The following is a 16,130-nucleotide window of genomic DNA, read 5'->3' as shown; positions in this document are numbered from 1 at the left end:
CCATACTTTTACATATCAAATAAACATATCATATTTGGTATACATACTAATGAGACAAGTTCAATGATAAATTTGTTAAACTTTTTATATGTAATTTTATCTTTTAGAATCAATCTGAAAGTACAAAATTTTAATTTAGCATAAAACTCTTAAATGCATTTAATAAATTTGTACGCTCGATTCAATTACCAGCTTTTGTACATTTTAAAGATGCTTTACTCTGAAAAAATATATATATAATCTAGTTTCTCACATTTTAAGTTAATAGAAACAGCTAAATGAACATGCTATCTTTCTGTAATATTATATATATTAAAATTCAGCCTCACATTCGTTTATACAAGTATCAAAGTAGAGAAATTTATTTTACAAAGCCATCTTCTGTTAAGATATGAGGTATATATGTATCACCAATAAAGCACAATGAACAATAATAACTGAAATAAAATATCCTATAACAAGTTTTCATTTTATAACGAGACGATGCTGAGCTTGAAATAGGAAAGGCTTCACCATGTTTTTGGTCTCATTTTAATTAATACCTAATTCTCGCAGATTTGTAATCTTCACACGTGAATGTTTTAATAATACTTCAAAATAGATACGAAATAGATATCATACTTTATGATATATGGAGCCTATAAATTTTGGTGTAAAACATTATTTGGACTATTTAAGGTCGCATCAAATAAAGTTGTATCTTCTTCTTCTTCTTCATCCAATGGTAATGGCCTCATTTCAACATCTTGTCTGTGCGTAAGAACTCCATACTTCCTTATCATTTGAGCTCTTGATTTATTTAATCTATAATAAACAACATAATAAAATCTTTTTATCAAAACACATGATAATAAAGTAATATTATATCTTACCTAAAACTGCGAAAAATAATGTAGACTATAACAAAAGCGCTTAATCCCAACAAAACAAGAAACCCACGGAAGAGAGCGCCAGAATTTAATTCTGACAAACGACCAAAAGTTGATGACTGAAATACAAACGAAAAAAACCCTGTCAAGCCATCAAAAACTACAGCTATATAAAATAATAATAATAAAGGAGATAATATAAATTTGTGCAAACCTCTCCTTTCGCTGTAACTGCAGTAGCGTTGCTAGTTTTGGTGTTATTATCTAGCAATTTTGAGGTTATGTTGGCACTGGATACTTCACCATTAGTAATCTTCATGGTCTGCAAATGTTTTTGTTGTAAAATATTCTTGCCTACAGCTTCATCGGTATTTCGACGAAAAACACTTTTGCGGTGAAGCGGCTGTTCCCTTCTTCTTTTTGTATTTCCATTGCAAGTCTCTATCAAAGAAATAGCAATTATTGTGATCCACAGGAAAAATTCTAATCTTTGATTTTTTAGACACTTCATTGCTGCTTGACATTTATTATGGCCAATGATATTACACTATTTTTCTTATGACAGCAAATCTGTCATAGAGACCATCTGACGTTTCGCCACGAATATCATCCGCATGTTGATAACAGAGCTGAATGGCTGAATGTCACAGTGCTGCACAGCTGCAGTGCTGGTAATGAGTGCAGTCTGTGCAATATGGTAAATAGTAATTCAAGGGAAATCGTATAGTCCCTAATCCTCATCATGCCTCTACATACATACATGGAAGACTGTATGTAAGTACATACAATTGGCTAAACTGGCTTAGGACAAACATAAGATAATACATTGTTTAGTTACACAGGTAAACAATAATAACAATAATTTAAAGAAATCGAGCGACAAAATCGTAATTCTAAAAAAACTTCTACAATCTTAAAAATATGAATTTTTTCGTAGAGATCAAACTTACTGTTCCTTGTAAAAACCTCGTTAAATTAAGTAAAGCCTCATTTTTTCGAATTTCAAAAAAGACAAGCTTTATTTTACCTTGGCAGGATTCCCCGAGTAATTTGGGGCTAAAAAGAATCAAATATTCCAATAATATTGTAAAAGATTCTTTTGAAAAACTATAATAGCACAACGAAGACAGATTAGAAAGAGTTTCAGATTTATCTTCGTTGCACTACTATATCTCTTAGACATATCATCAAAATATCTCAAAAACATTGGGGACTTTAGGCAAAAAAAATATAGAATTTTTCCCCTTTCTGCTTAAAAGAACCCTAAGCACCAATTATCTGCATCATAACAATGAGATTCGTACGAAGATCAAATATACAAGCTACAAAGTTGTAGACTGATCCCATTTAAGAGGCTGCAGTGATATTGCTGCCCCTTAATTTCTTTCTAACGAAGTATTTTTTAAGCCGCCAGGCTTGAGAGTTTCGCACTTTCACGTAGTCAGTTTAGAGCTGATTACCGTACGTAGTACATATGTACATGCATACAACTATATTTGCTAATCGACAGCACGATACAGGCTATCTATAGCTATGCGCGTGCTCCCACCAGAAAGTGAAGTGCCGGTCATCCAAGCAGTTGCAAAATCACATTTGAACCAACTGTCAGCTGTGAGCACACAGTTGCAATTTACAACTGCTCTCTGTGGATAGCACATTTAAGGTTCGTTTTTTTTCAACTCTTTCGACAATTTCCACAAATTCTGTCATTTTTACGATGTGTCAATCTGTACGTAAGAAGAAAAAAGAGCAAACATACCGAAAAAATGCAGAAGATTTAAAATAAAACCCTTAATAATAGTCTATGTTTGTTGTAATTCAAAGCCAACATGCTGCCCCGTGAAATCCTCATCTTTGTTTTTATAATTCTTCCCGTTACCAACAATGTTTGCGCAAAACCGACAAATACCACTGACAAACCGGAAAAACCGCTGGAAAAACTGGTAAAGCTCTTTTCCAAACCAGAAGCCTTCAAGCGTGTAAGTATAAATTCCAAAATAAATTTATTTATCAACAAGCGACTAAGATGTAATATAGAATCGATTGTTTACATATACTGGAGAATTTTCTTCTTTGGTATGTGTGTGTGTTTCTTGTTTTTAGATACATTTGATTCTCGGAGAAAACTCCATAGAGGAATTCACTTCGTGTCCAGAAGGAGAGGAGGGCCTCGAGTGCCGAAGAGCGGAAGCTCGTAGGTCCGTCGACTGTCCTCGAGGTAAAATTTGATAATTGCTAAAAGAGCTTCGAAGAATCGAGTGACGGATGTTTTATTCAATAGTAATAAAAATTGAACCATTGCATTGTAGAAAAAATATCAAAATAGTCAAGACAAATTTTGCTTCTCGGTAAACAAATATATATATATATATATAGTATGTATTTTAGAACATAAGATCGGGCCTGAAAAATCTAGATGATTAAGTTTTATATCGACGTAACATCACATTCCCGTGAATTCTCGTGAATACAATAGGACTCCTATAACCTTGGCAATAGCCACTCCTCGATACCTTTGTTTGCAAGTTAAACGTCCATGGATATATACATGCATACATTTGACGATCACTATGTGGGGGTGTCCTTTATCCAAATTCCGTCACTGCACAAATGCTCATCTCTAATTTAATCTTTGAATACTTACTTTCCCCACTCGTATGCGTGTGAGAAGCCCTCGTCATATCCATGAATTCCAGTTCAGCTCACTGCTTTACTCTCTGATTAAAAATATAAGTCGTATTTGCAATTTTTCATATTTTCAATTTTTATCGCCTATATATATATTTACACACACGCACATTTTCTCTCCATGACTTGTGAAATTCCGATGTTTTATCGAGCCTCAATAATTTATATCACTTTAAACTCTGTTTGTGAACCATTCACGAACATATATTTTAATTTGTAAACGTTCCATTATTTCAAAATGACATAAATGTCACTTACGACTTCTACTCTTAACACAGCGGTATGTACATATAGAGACCTAGAATAAAATTGAAATATATACATTTCAATAGTGTTGCACTTGCTTATTTGTTTGCTATACACAAACTGTTTTAACACACAAGTATAAGCATATGAAATATATTTCTATATTAATATTTAAAAAAATTATATTATACGCGAGACAAATTTACAAAGGTGAAGAATGCATTCACATAGCTACGTTCTTACATTTCAAAGTCACTCGTGTGTTTCTTTTTTAATAGAATTCCCCTTGTAGGTGCCTGCTACATTACCAACATCGCTCAAATGACACCAAGAGAATAAGAATGTATATAGGTGCATATGCAGAATAACAGCAACATCAATTGTTAAATTTTTGTCATTTTTGGTTTTGAGTAACTTTTTCCGAATACGCATACAATTACACATTTTCATCTCACTGTCATTGCATGGCACTGAGATAGACCAGGCTTAAATGTTTATTTACATTTTTTACATATTCTTTTAGATTATCACTCTCTCAAAAGCTATCGAAAATACACTGTACTAAAGTACCAATTAATTCTGATTTAATCCAGACGTTTACGAGATAATTGGATATTAAATTATATAGGCATGGGAGCGAATATGCGTGAGAATGTTAGCGATCGCTCGCGTTACTTTGGTCGAATCTATATATATGCACTTTCAAAACCGAATATTCCGGAATCGGCTGGATTAAAAGATAAATTTTTATAGTGCTTTTTTTTAGAAAGCTCTCTACATAATCTACACAAGAATATGCAATAAAATAATTAATCTATCTCCTTTAAAAATAAGCTATAGGCGCCTCTTTGAGCTTTTTTTCAAGTAAAATTTGTCCAATATCAGTTTTATCCATCATTAATAAAAACAGAGGTATTTTAAATGAACGTATTTGGGGAGGGGGGGGGGATCCTCTAGTATATGTATAGATATAAGTTTGCTGGGGGGGGTGTATATTTGTTTAAATACCAGTTTGTTTTATCTATATATTATGCACAGTTATGCGAAGTCTGGTATAACGACCAGTGAACTCTACGTACAAGAAATTAATATTTTCTCCACTATAACAGAAATATCATCGTTGCTCGATGAAAACTCACATTTTTATCAGTGTTTGTTTAAAAAAATAAATAAATAAATAAATTGAACGCGAATCGACTTTAATTTTTAAGGTTTACACATAAAATTAGTTAATACTGGAGATTTGATTTAAATTGATTTGGTTTTGAATGGAAAATTTGCAGTATTTTTCCAATGGTTTATTGAATTTATAAATAATTTTCCAGGTGACTGTTACTGCTACAATTGTTCCGCCGCTGGACCTGATTTATGGGCTACGTGCTGCCGCGAAGGCTCAAGGTGTTGCTCTCACCTTGCAGCGGCTTGTCGTGCTTGTGATCATCCAACTTTATATCCCTTCTGCTCGAAACACTTCAAAAAGTGCATGGTTCAGGATAACGAGGGAAAGCAAAAGTAACATACTCCTTGCAAGAAAAACGAGGGTTCTACCACGTACTTTTTTTACTCGCTCAAAATATTGACCAATCCATATAATAATGCTGCATTTAAATAAAGATAAATTTACAAGTGATCATTCCCCAATGATCTTTCACAAATTTAGTACAGTTAATACTCAAATGAGTAAGTTTGTTGCATAACGCTGAGTTTGTCTTGCCCAACTGCCAAATATAGCATTTTGGGACAAACCCGTAAAACAGGTCCAGATCAAACCTTTCGCTGAGAAAAAGAAATGGAAGCAGTCACTATGTGTGCCACAAACAGTTTATTCTTTTTAACTTGAGAGAGAAGAGATGGTTCTCCTCTTTCAACACCATTCCACGCAGATTTCACGATTAATAATCTTCTTTGCCATTTTGTTATAAGTATTTATCGTTCGAATATTTTTTGAGCAAATTATGACTGCACAGCATCGCGTTTAGAAATTTTAGGAGAGATAGGGAACTTTTATAAGAATACCTTAAAATCGAAATACAAATGTTAGACGTAAAATTTAACAGTGTGTATTTCCGTATATATTACACACCCGAGACGGGCCGAGTATTTTATAAGCTTTGCGTTTGAATTTTGTATTAAACTACGCCCCCCCCCCATGTATATATATAGTATTCCGATAGAATAACATTATTTTGAATACGTGAAAACTCTGACCCTACGACGTGCGTTGCTTCACACTGTCGCTTTATTATTTACAAAAATCACGATGGTACACTATCGTTTTGCGCCAATTTTCACTCACTCTATCTCTTACTTTTCGCTACAGTATTTTCTTCCGGAATCTCTTAATTTCCCTCTTAATTGGCCACTTAGGAACGTAAGCTTATCCCAACTTCTCCAAATACTTAAACATACGAAAGCTCCACCAGTCTTAGCACCAATCGGAGCTGTGAAATTATAATTATTATTAGTGAAATACTAAATCTTTTTGCGTTAAGATCGCTGGAGAACATAGCAAATATCCAAAAATTATTTTATCCTTTCGCTAGGATAACGCTTTTCATATCCTTGAAAGGGGGAGATTGATAATATTAATTATAAATACCTATACAAATTATAGATAATTTCTACGAAATTTGTTAAATAATTAAGCGAGTATAACTATTTTCCATATGATAATAAAATTATCGTTATAATACATTTTAAAATTTATTTAATAAGAATAATTAATATAGGTGAATTCGGTTCACAATCAAAAATTTTTATATAACATAAGTTGGAAAGTTTGTGTCATTTTGAAAAGATAATTTAGACAACAAGGCATATAAATAATCAGCAAATACTATACATTTTGCAAAACTCAAACTAAGGACGATGATAGAATATTAGATGTTCTTTTCTTATTGGCTTCTCCCAGTAATTATTATACATATTTATAAAAAACAAAGATACTCTCAAAAATAAACGAATTATTATTTAGGTCTCCCCCTTTTGAGGTCCTCAAAATCCTTATGAAGTGCTCGTCACTCTTTTTCCATCACTTTAAGAATGATGTACAAAATTGAAATGAACCTCCCTAACGACTTTTATAATCATAATTCTCGACGACAGTTCCTGAAAACAGATAAATTTCTTGTCTGAAGACGGTTTGAAAAATTGACAGCGCTCATGACGATAGCGATAGTGGACAACGACGTTTTTCCTCGGTTTCCCTTACACAAAACACAGATCTTGATCTATTATGCGATCGTAGACTTATTACGGTGTATATGTATATGAAGTACGTACGAGTTCAAAACCTATCGTGTAGTACAAAGAGAGATGATTATGCTATTTTAGTTTATTAACTTGTATCATATACCGAGAAATATCAAGACTACAGTACTATTTACTTTAACGATTCAGAAATGACCAAAATCAGTTATTTATACCAATGGATGCGATGGACAAATAGGAATTGAACAATCAATCAATCAGTCAATCAATGGGGATGTCTCAGTAATAATTAATAAACGTTAAGCAGTATCTCTAAGACGTGTGCCGAAAATCGAATTCGAAGGTGCATATTTTGGAGAAAATTTGATAAAAAATCGGCATTAACCCCGGAACCTTCAATTACGTATGTTCTTGGAATTTTTGTTAAGAAGCGTTCACAATGCAGTAGCAAGGTGCGTTAGCTTGAAAATTCAAATCTTACCTAGCAGTTTCACTTAGTCTTACTGTAAATAGTGAGCCGAACAATATCCCAATTATATATATCCTTGGTATCACTTTTCTGATACACTTTGCCAAAGTCTAGCTTGAAGTTTGCTACAAATTGTGCGCATATTAACCCACGAGACACTCGATTAAAAATTTGTCGATGCACATACTTGATCGCATTGTTAACAAAAACCGCTATCACGCTCTCATCCTAAGCAAATCTAAGCACACGCCGCGGACACATACATTTCACACCCACAAACGTTTACACCCTGAAAGGTTTCATTCCACTCTCTCATACATAAAAAGATAACTCTTTACATAGTTAAAGTTTTCTTTTCTACTTTTACCCACCACTCCTATCCTCCCACCCCTCTCTCTCTCTCTCTCTCTCTCTCTCTCTCTCTCTCTCTCTCTCTCTCTTTCTCTTCCTCTTCCTCTTCCCTTCTCTCCTTTTTCCTCTCTAGCGCACACATACTCACATACACACACACTTTCGCGAACACGTGCTGCCTTTCTCTCTTATAATATTCACTTTAAAAATACTCACAGATTGAAGAAAATAATGAGATATACACAGAGTACAGGTACCGTCGCTGATCAAGAATGTTATAAAGGGATCAGCGACTAAGGTCAGTTTAAACGCTCTAAAACGGCTTAGGAATAGGAGGAAAAATATTTATTAATTTACCCCCATGCTTCCACTATAGCTTCGCAGCTCGGCAAAGATTTTTTCCTCCTCAGTTATTACAAGTATAATTAACGAATCAAGAATCACGCAACACTCATTACAGTTTTAGTGCCTTGTAAAGGTCTATTTGGTACTTTATCGTATGATGCGATATTTGAAAAATACAATGCACTTGAGCTATTATGCACATTGCCTTAGCGTACAATCACGCCAGTTACGGAAATGAAGAGAAGGAAACACGGCTGAGTCGTCTGGATGACAGAAATTACATCACAAACATCCATGTAGTCAGCGGACTTATGCGGTGAACGTGAAACTTCGATGTCCAAGGACAGAGAGATTCGGATTTCCTTCTGTGCTGGGTATGAAAAGTTTTGACGTTCATTTCGATGGAAATCGTATTCTCATAGATTCACGAAACCGTGGCAGCACGAGTCTTAGGGGATGATCGTACATCGAGATGGTGACAGAGATATAACATGCAGCACGTAGTGCTTTAATGAATCTTGGCTACTGCGCTAATTGAGCTTGACGACTTTCAGCCTCCCATGCGGTCACCTCCGGGTGATTACGTGATGAACAAAGATGTCGTGTTTGTCGGCCGCTGCTTATTTACTCAAATTGACCGTACGATTTTTCAATGCGTCCGGTTACGTCTTCCAATTATGCGGATGAGCTCTTGGTGGAGCCTGATTGCCTTGAGCCTGAGATGCCTGCGACGGGATCATATCCAATAGGTATTGACGCTGCAGATCTGCTGCTTGTCGCTGAAGCTCCACCAAACCTTTGCTGCCAGCTTGCGCCATCGCCAATTGATAAGGATAGAGAATGGACGAAAACGGTGGCATCATATGCGCAGGAATTGGCTGATGTGGCGGTAAGCCTGGCACGGGATTCTTTGCTAATTCTATTAAAAGAAAAAGAAACAACATAATTGTGACAATCGATCGTGAAAACAACGATCCTAAATCATTTACTCACCTCTGAGTAGTTGCTGCTGTAAAGCAGCGGCGGCGGCAGCATGATGTGGACTGAATTTTCCACTTTCAGCAAGTTTAACAAGAGGATGCTCTTGCAATTTGGGCGCTGGAGGCGTAGCGGCCAGCGTTGGGGCCGGCGGAACCTGTGGAGGTGGTGCCGGTGGCGTTGCTACCCTTCTAGTGGGAGTCGCTGCTTTCGGTATTGGCTTCGGAGCTGGCGGATCTGGGCTTGGGCATGCTGTTTGTGCTAATCTTTGTTCTATTTCTTGCTCTTGCTGCAGAGCTTTCACGAAAGCTGTTTTTAATCTGAAATAAAAAAGGAAACAACGTTGGTATGCAGTCGCTCGACATAAACGTAAAAGTATATAAATCGACTAATTTATCGGGTTATATTTACCGATTCGTATGTTCTGCTTTTAGAGCCTTCTTAACATTGGTAGTAACGCAATGTTCGCATATGACTCTGGGATCGCGACCGGCCGGCGGCCTCTGGAAGGTCGCGTGTTGGCCCCTTGGTCCCTCCTTTTTACCACCGGCAACAGGCTTTTCCCATTTCCAAACAGGTGTAAAATCAGTCTTGCATTGCGTACACTCAAATGGTTCTGGTGGTGGCGGTATCGCCGGTTCCTTCGTAATAAAGTCTACAACGTGTTCCAATCCAACCAGATAAATGAATTCTGTGTTTGATGGATTTGGCACAAAGTGCATTTCTGGTGGTGGAGGTTTAGGAGGTGGTATCTGCAGGAGAGTCTTCTCCAATTGCTTTCTAAGTGCTAATTTAGCAGCAGCTTGACGCTGGGCAGGTGTTTGATTATCCTCCCTTGGACGCTCCTACAAACAAATAATTACATCTGTGTTATATCTAACTTGTAATTGATTACTAACAATAACTGGCAAAATTTCTAAGCAATAAAAATTGTTCACAACATCAAAACATCTAACTGTTTATTTGATTGTGACTTGTATTTGAAAAATACACTAAAGTTAAAAATGAGTATGAAGAGATGGATGAAAACTTTCATATTTTGAGATACCTGTTCTGGAATTACAGGTGTACTTAAAGATGCATTGGCTTTATTATCTTGGGATCCAACAAGCAGCTTTTTTTAAAAAGATGATATTATTTATAATGTGAAATGGTGCAACTGAACTTATGATACAGTGTTAAAGTATAATAAGACTTAAGAGATGGTTAAACAGAGAATTTTTCTTTACCTTGCTGACTTGATGAGCAGGTGAAGGAGTGGGATCTTTTGTGGAACGTTCTGTTCTATCTGCTGGTGCATGATAGTTTGGAACATTTGGTGCAGTACTGGTAGGTCGTCCTCGAGGATGAGGAGGTTGAGGTATTACCATGTTGGGTGGCATTCCTGTACTTGAAGTTACATTACGACTTGCCGTTGGTGGAAGTAACATTCCTGGTGGTGGAGCATGCAAACTACTACTCCTGCTGGGCGGAGGTTGTCCTTTTAGCAAAGGTGGTGGAGCTTTGCTACTCCTATGACTAAACACACACAGGTTATGAAACAATATAAGTTGTTTATCACAAATCAACCTAATCGAATAAGTAATTACCTGTGAGATATTTGAGGAACTGGAACAGGAGGTGGCAATTTGCTTGGAACTTTTGGTACTGTAGCAATATTCTCTTTCAATTGTTGAGATTGCCTTAATTTCTTCAGTAGCACCAGTTTCATCTCTTCAGATCTAAGTTCTTCACGTAGCTTTCTCAAAGTTCTTTCACGTTCAGCCAATTCATCCGATGATAACTCTTTGATGGGAAGCAATGGAGGCATTTCTCCTAATAATGAGGAGAATCAATTAGTACGTGACTAGAGAATTTTTGTAAAATGAGAAAAGCCAAGAGCAATAACCTTCATCGCTGTCCGATGCATTTCCATTCAAATATCCATTAATCCTAGGTTCATCCGGACTCTCTGCATAACTTCTCTCAGTCCTCGGTCTAAGATTACGTCTAGTTCTTCTATCATCTCCAGACTTTGGAGCCAATATTCCTCTAGTGGCATTCTGAATATTCCGAGTTTCTAACATATTGTTTTCCACATTAGAACCTAAGGAATAATGAATTCCCAGATCTAAGGGAGCACCGACATCACTGGAATTTAAGTTAACCGATGGAGACTCTCTCCTTATACTGCTGCTGCAAAATATGGGGTAATAAATAAGAAAATTAACATGAAGATAAAATCTTAGACTATATAAAATAACAGAGAAATAGCTTTTCAGAGATAATAAATATTGATAAGAAATAAGATTCATAAATCCTGTTCTAGAGCTAACAATGCACTATATATATATATATATATATATATATATATATACATATTGACATGTGTTATTTGACAGATTAAAGAGAATACTTGTAGATTAAAGAAAGAAATTGAGAAAGAATGAACAATTTCTCAAATATTTTTCCATACTAACCCAACGCTTAAGTCTACCACTGCATCCCCATCCAAATCCATGGCTTCCATTCTTTATTACGAATAGATCTGTAAAAAAGAAGTATCTTTATCAATGACCTAAATACATAATACCAAATCATGAAAAATTAGGCAATTAAAGAGGAAGACATGAAAAGTCAACTGTACATTTTCCATACCAGCCTAAAGTAAAATTTTGTCACAAACATATATGACAATCTAAAATAATCCAGTCAATAATTATCGCGAAACAATTTCGCTTGTGACCATCAAATTTCAGAAACTTATACACGCCAACGCGCATTCTCTCTCTCTCTCTCTCTCTGTTTCACACACACATGCACGTATACACGTACACCCAAAACACGTACAGATATATACAGAGGAACTAAAAAGATAAAATGTTTATAGGTATTTGGTAGGTGGGATCGATCGTTGGAAAAATTGGGAGATAATTCGTAAGGAGCCGGGGAAAAGGAAGAGAAGGAGATTAATAAAAAGGAGAAGGCAGCTGCGTGTGAGTATGGCTTGCGGGCGATCGAGTCTGATACCTACGGGAGTAATGTTCTAACCTAACCTCTCTCCCGATGAATTCGAAGACAGTCGGCAGGGAAGCAAACTCAGATGCACAATTTGTAAAGGTCTGCGGCGTACGAGATGAATCTTGTGGGTTTTCTGCGTCCATTCATTTTACGTGGCTGTACGGGATGGAGGAACTGGCTAGGAAGTATTTAAAATGCTGCGCCGGAGAGTCAAATTTGATGCTTCGGAAGTAGCGTCTCTGCACAATGGCAGCTAAGCGTAGCGGTACAAGGCAGAGCGAAGGAGAGGGGTGGCCCGCTCTGCGAGGGGAGGGGTACTGTCGCACATTAATTATTTCTCCCCTTACCCCGTCCGTGCCCCCTACCGCAGCTAGCCACTCACCCACACGACCAGCACAGCGCTATAGAAACCGATCTCTACCCAACCTACCTCTCTTACACTTATTTACTTTACTCTGTATACACCTCGCATTGCCCTTTCCTCGAAAAATCCTACTTCATCTTACACTATGTTGCTTCTCTATCTCCTTCCTCCTCCCCCTTTCCCCGCTATCTATTTCTCTCTTCCCACCCTTACTCCATTTTCCTTCTTCGTTTCATTCACTCTAGACACGAAAATATACAATACATCTCTCTTGCTCGTTCCTGTGTTTCTTCACCTCTATTCTAACTTGGGTTCTAAGCTTTGCTTTCTCCCTTACTCTCTCTTCCTCATACATACATATATATATATATATATATATATATATATAGTTCACCTCTAAGTTGCATTCAATACTCTACATTTATCTCTCTCGAATTCCGGACATTGCTTTTCCCCTCGCTCTCTCAATTTATTTGGCATCTCATTTTCTCTCTCTCTCTCTCTCTCTCTCTCACACACACACACGCACACATACAACTCTAGTACACATATATCTATTCCCTCTCATTCTACAGTACGTATCTCTGTATCGAAGCTTCTCTCTCTTCGGATTTTACCGAATTTTGTCTCAGTGTCTCTCTATCCCCGTATACTCCATCCTTCCTCGCCCTTCTGCCCTACGGGAAATCGATTTTTCGCCTGAGTCCCCACTGCCAGGCCTTGGCGACCCGAGGGATGTATAGAGAGGACTTGCGACGACGTTTTTGCAATGAATCCGATGCCGTGCACGCATCTCGTAATTACGGCCGTTTCAAGTCGACAACCGTGCGCGACCTCTCTCTCTCTCCCTCCGTTTTTTTCTTTCTCCGTTTCTCTGTTGTACTGTCCGGTTCTTTCTTTTCCTCCCTCTCTCCAATATATCTGCTCTCCCCCGTTTTCCGCCACGTCGCATGCACTTAACACATGCGATATATCCTCAGTCCATTTTTCAGAACTCACTGGCTGGCCTGGCCTTTCTCCCATTCCACTTCCAGGTTTCCCCATGTTTGGATGAGCCTCGACCGACTCTTCTTTTTCAATACAGGGGTATAACCGATGTAATACGTATATACGAAGGCCGTCATATGGCTGTGTCGGCTGAGCAGAGCGAACACCGAAGGCATAATTAGCCAAAGCTACGATATACCGTTTTTCGATGGTTTTATGGCGATATCCGCACGTTTTTCCTGCCCAGTTTTCATTGTCCCTATAGTCATCAGCAGGCCCGACAAGGTTTATGATATTCTTTGGTAACAGTGGGCATATACATATACTATGGTAGGGCATATCACGTGACTAGTGGTACATACTTGTACCGCAAGCAAAAACAAGAAATCGTATTATCTTTCAGCGTAGGTGGCTAACGAAGAACAGCCTTGACAAGGGTCGCGGTAGTCACATCTAGGGCTTACCAGAAATATCCATTCTGTGACTATAAGCCAACTTTTATATTTTATTTACTAGAATTCGCGGATGATCTACTATTTTTAGCCGGCATCGAAAACCCGTATGTAAGTAATACGCTCTGCAAGGTCCGCCTCAAGGTCGTCCCACGTCATTCGCGTAATTTTTCATCAATTCTATGTGTGCTTGTCTCGAATCGTATTCCCCGAGCCGTTGATTAGGTACACGATACCCTAATGAGTCTAGTTAAAACGATTTCACGTAGTAGTGCAGCGGCGCGATAAGTTTTCACTGTAGTGGAGAGTCTCGATAAAACGTATGTGAGTGAGTATATATACATACGTACTATCTTTTTCCTACGAGCGTAATAAGCCAAGTATAACACATACGTGTTATGCGTCTCTTCGCTCAGTTGACCAATATAGGACATTAACGGAAAATAAATGTGGAGATGCGTTAACGAAGCGTTCTCCAACGGAGCGCATAATATTGCAGGATCGTAAGATGACCTAGGGTAACCTCGGTAAATCCTAACCTATATGAAACTGAGCACGGACATTAGGGCGAAAATTGTTTGATTGATTACGCATTTCAAGCATCGAACAGGCCTGTGGTGCATCCAGCGATACGAACATAATTGCAAAAATCAGTAAGATCGATACGAATCGAGACATTGGGCGACTCGTATGCATTTAAGTTGGGATTGGCGGATTGATGAATGAGAGGGAGGAAGAATAATGGGCAGCAGAAGGAAACGCTGAGTCGTGGAAAGCCAGAGCGTAACGCGAGGAGTGACATTATATATATGAGTGATATGGGTGGAGAGGAAAATGTCGCTGGTGTGTGTATTGGAAAGAGAGAGGAGGGGGAGTGGGGAGGAATATTTTGAGATTCGTCGAGGGCAATAGACGCAGGGCTCGGGCGTACCTTGAGGGTGTCGAGAGAGGCGTGTGTGCGAAGGAGAAATTAGCAAGGCTGGCTGACTCGCGAGTCGGTTTCGCGGTCGAAGGAAGCAGAAGATGAGCAGAAGCGGGCAGTCGGCCAGCCAGACAGGCAGCCGGTCGTTTCTACTCCACTCCTGCTGACTCTGCTCTGCTCTGCTCTACACACTCCACACTCCACTCCACTCCACTTCACTCCGCTCCACTACGGTGTTTTACACTCCACGCTGTCGCTTACATACGTCGACATGACGCGCTCGCACCGCGTAATGCTCAACTCGCTCCAGTCTCTCCCGCCGATCTCTCCTCTCTTGCACTTCAGTGTGCACATGCACGATTTCCGTAGCACGCCGACACTTTTCCGTTGCGCTCGCGCATAATTGGTCCTAACACGCGCGACGGCACGGCACGGCACGGCACCTTGCCAACCAAACCTCTCGGAGAGCTATCTCTTTCCGTGCGTACACGCCGCGTAGCGAGTGACCGAGTGTACGTTGTATACGTACGCCAGTACGGATAAACGGCATACGCCAGCCGCTGGCTGCTCGCTTACTTTTGCTTGCCGTTGCCGCTCTTCTCTGCTTCTCGTTCTCACTTCTCGCAGTTCTCGCCCGTTTCCACACGGCACCCACCAGTAGTGGGGAGAAGTGTACAAAGAGAGAGAGAGAGAGAGAGAGGGAACGATCCTTGCTCCCGTGGCAACTATACCTATACTCTCTTCACGAGAGAACGAATTTACGCGGTGCAAGAATTAACCAGTGTGATTCAATATGGCGGCCTTGTCGAGTGATTCTCTCTCACTCCGTCTCTCACCGGGATATATGCTCGTTCATGTGTCCCCTCTTTCCTCCTTCTTTATCCTCACAGGTATAGTAAGTGTCGTGTTATTCGGACATCGGGGGGAATAACAGACGGACGAGATATGTATATACATTGTATATAAAAGACGTACGCCATTGAGCTTTCTGTCCAGCTACTACACCCCTCCCCCCCCCCCTCTTCTTCCTATCTCTCCTTCCAACGACGATTCGACGGGCACGGCACGGGGCAAGCGCCGCCGCCGGCACGAACGGCACACGGACGGCTAGCTACGGGGCTTACCGGAAGTGCCCCACGGACCTGGTAAATGCAGCACGAAGAAGCTTATTATAAGAATCCGCCTCTAAACAAATCTGTCCACGTGCTTCTGCGCATTCCCACTCGGACCCCCCTCTCCCTAGCCTCCC

General features: G+C 38.9%; 3 protein-coding genes across 6 annotated transcripts; 1 reads left to right on the top strand and 2 right to left on the bottom strand.

Moving 5' to 3' along the window:
- Positions 1-89: 89 nt before the first annotated feature.
- On the bottom strand, positions 90-1,678 carry LOC136784624 (membrane protein FAM174). Its single transcript, XM_066745436.1, has 3 exons — positions 1,084-1,678; positions 873-988; positions 90-804 (listed from the first exon to the last, which is right to left on the bottom strand). The coding sequence occupies exons 1-3, from the start codon at positions 1,378-1,380 to the stop codon at positions 639-641; spliced, it is 579 nt and encodes a 192-aa protein (XP_066601533.1). The 5' UTR covers positions 1,381-1,678; the 3' UTR covers positions 90-638.
- Positions 1,679-2,272: 594 nt separating this feature from the next.
- On the top strand, positions 2,273-5,364 carry LOC136784598 (uncharacterized). The gene is made up of 4 exons (XM_066745364.1): positions 2,273-2,532; positions 2,694-2,848; positions 2,973-3,087; positions 5,129-5,364. Exons 2-4 carry the CDS (start codon positions 2,699-2,701, stop codon positions 5,317-5,319), a joined length of 456 nt encoding a protein of 151 aa, XP_066601461.1. The 5' UTR covers positions 2,273-2,532; positions 2,694-2,698; the 3' UTR covers positions 5,320-5,364.
- Positions 5,365-7,889: 2,525 nt separating this feature from the next.
- Positions 7,890-15,712, bottom strand: simj (simjang). Of its 4 annotated transcripts, none has more exons than XM_066745361.1 (9): positions 12,187-12,514; positions 11,616-11,683; positions 11,045-11,331; positions 10,746-10,971; positions 10,386-10,674; positions 10,205-10,270; positions 9,568-10,001; positions 9,172-9,476; positions 7,890-9,097 (listed from the first exon to the last, which is right to left on the bottom strand). In XM_066745361.1, the coding sequence occupies exons 2-9, from the start codon at positions 11,663-11,665 to the stop codon at positions 8,841-8,843; spliced, it is 1,914 nt and encodes a 637-aa protein (XP_066601458.1). In that variant the 5' UTR covers positions 11,666-11,683; positions 12,187-12,514; the 3' UTR covers positions 7,890-8,840. The 4 variants fall into 4 exon arrangements, with proteins under 4 accessions (XP_066601458.1, XP_066601456.1, XP_066601457.1 ...); XM_066745359.1 differs by lacking the exon at positions 12,187-12,514 and adding an exon at positions 14,891-15,712 and having other exon boundaries at positions 7,891-9,097; XM_066745360.1 differs by having other exon boundaries at positions 7,891-9,097; positions 12,192-12,513.
- Positions 15,713-16,130: the final 418 nt, after the last annotated feature.

This window comes from Prorops nasuta, unplaced genomic scaffold (genome assembly GCF_024137725.1).
Source record: "Prorops nasuta isolate Cenicafe-Biocafe unplaced genomic scaffold, Cenicafe_Pnas_1.2 PNAS00061, whole genome shotgun sequence".
NCBI lineage: Eukaryota > Metazoa > Arthropoda > Insecta > Hymenoptera > Bethylidae > Prorops > Prorops nasuta.
This window is presented reverse-complemented; position numbering and strand designations above follow the sequence as displayed.

Bases quoted from the DNA above. Each gene is read 5' to 3' on its own strand.
- LOC136784624 (XM_066745436.1), bottom strand. From the start codon at position 1,380: ATGAAGTGTCTAAAAAATCAAAGATTAGAATTTTTCCTGTGGATCACA. The intron at 989-1,083 runs GTTTGCACAAAT...TTTGTATTTCAG, and splicing joins CAGTTACAGCGAAAGGAGAG to TCATCAACTTTTGGTCGTTT. The intron at 805-872 runs GTAAGATATAAT...TGTTTATTATAG, and splicing joins ATTATTTTTCGCAGTTTTAG to ATTAAATAAATCAAGAGCTC.
- LOC136784598 (XM_066745364.1), top strand. From the start codon at position 2,699: ATGCTGCCCCGTGAAATCCTCATCTTTGTTTTTATAATTCTTCCCGTT. The intron at 2,849-2,972 runs GTAAGTATAAAT...TCTTGTTTTTAG, and splicing joins AACCAGAAGCCTTCAAGCGT to ATACATTTGATTCTCGGAGA. The intron at 3,088-5,128 runs GTAAAATTTGAT...ATAATTTTCCAG, and splicing joins GTCCGTCGACTGTCCTCGAG to GTGACTGTTACTGCTACAAT.
- simj (XM_066745359.1), bottom strand. From the start codon at position 11,665: ATGGAAGCCATGGATTTGGATGGGGATGCAGTGGTAGACTTAAGCGTT. The intron at 10,972-11,044 runs GTTATTGCTCTT...CCTCATTATTAG, and splicing joins TGCATCGGACAGCGATGAAG to GAGAAATGCCTCCATTGCTT. The intron at 9,098-9,171 runs GTGAGTAAATGA...TTCTTTTAATAG, and splicing joins ACAGCAGCAACTACTCAGAG to AATTAGCAAAGAATCCCGTG.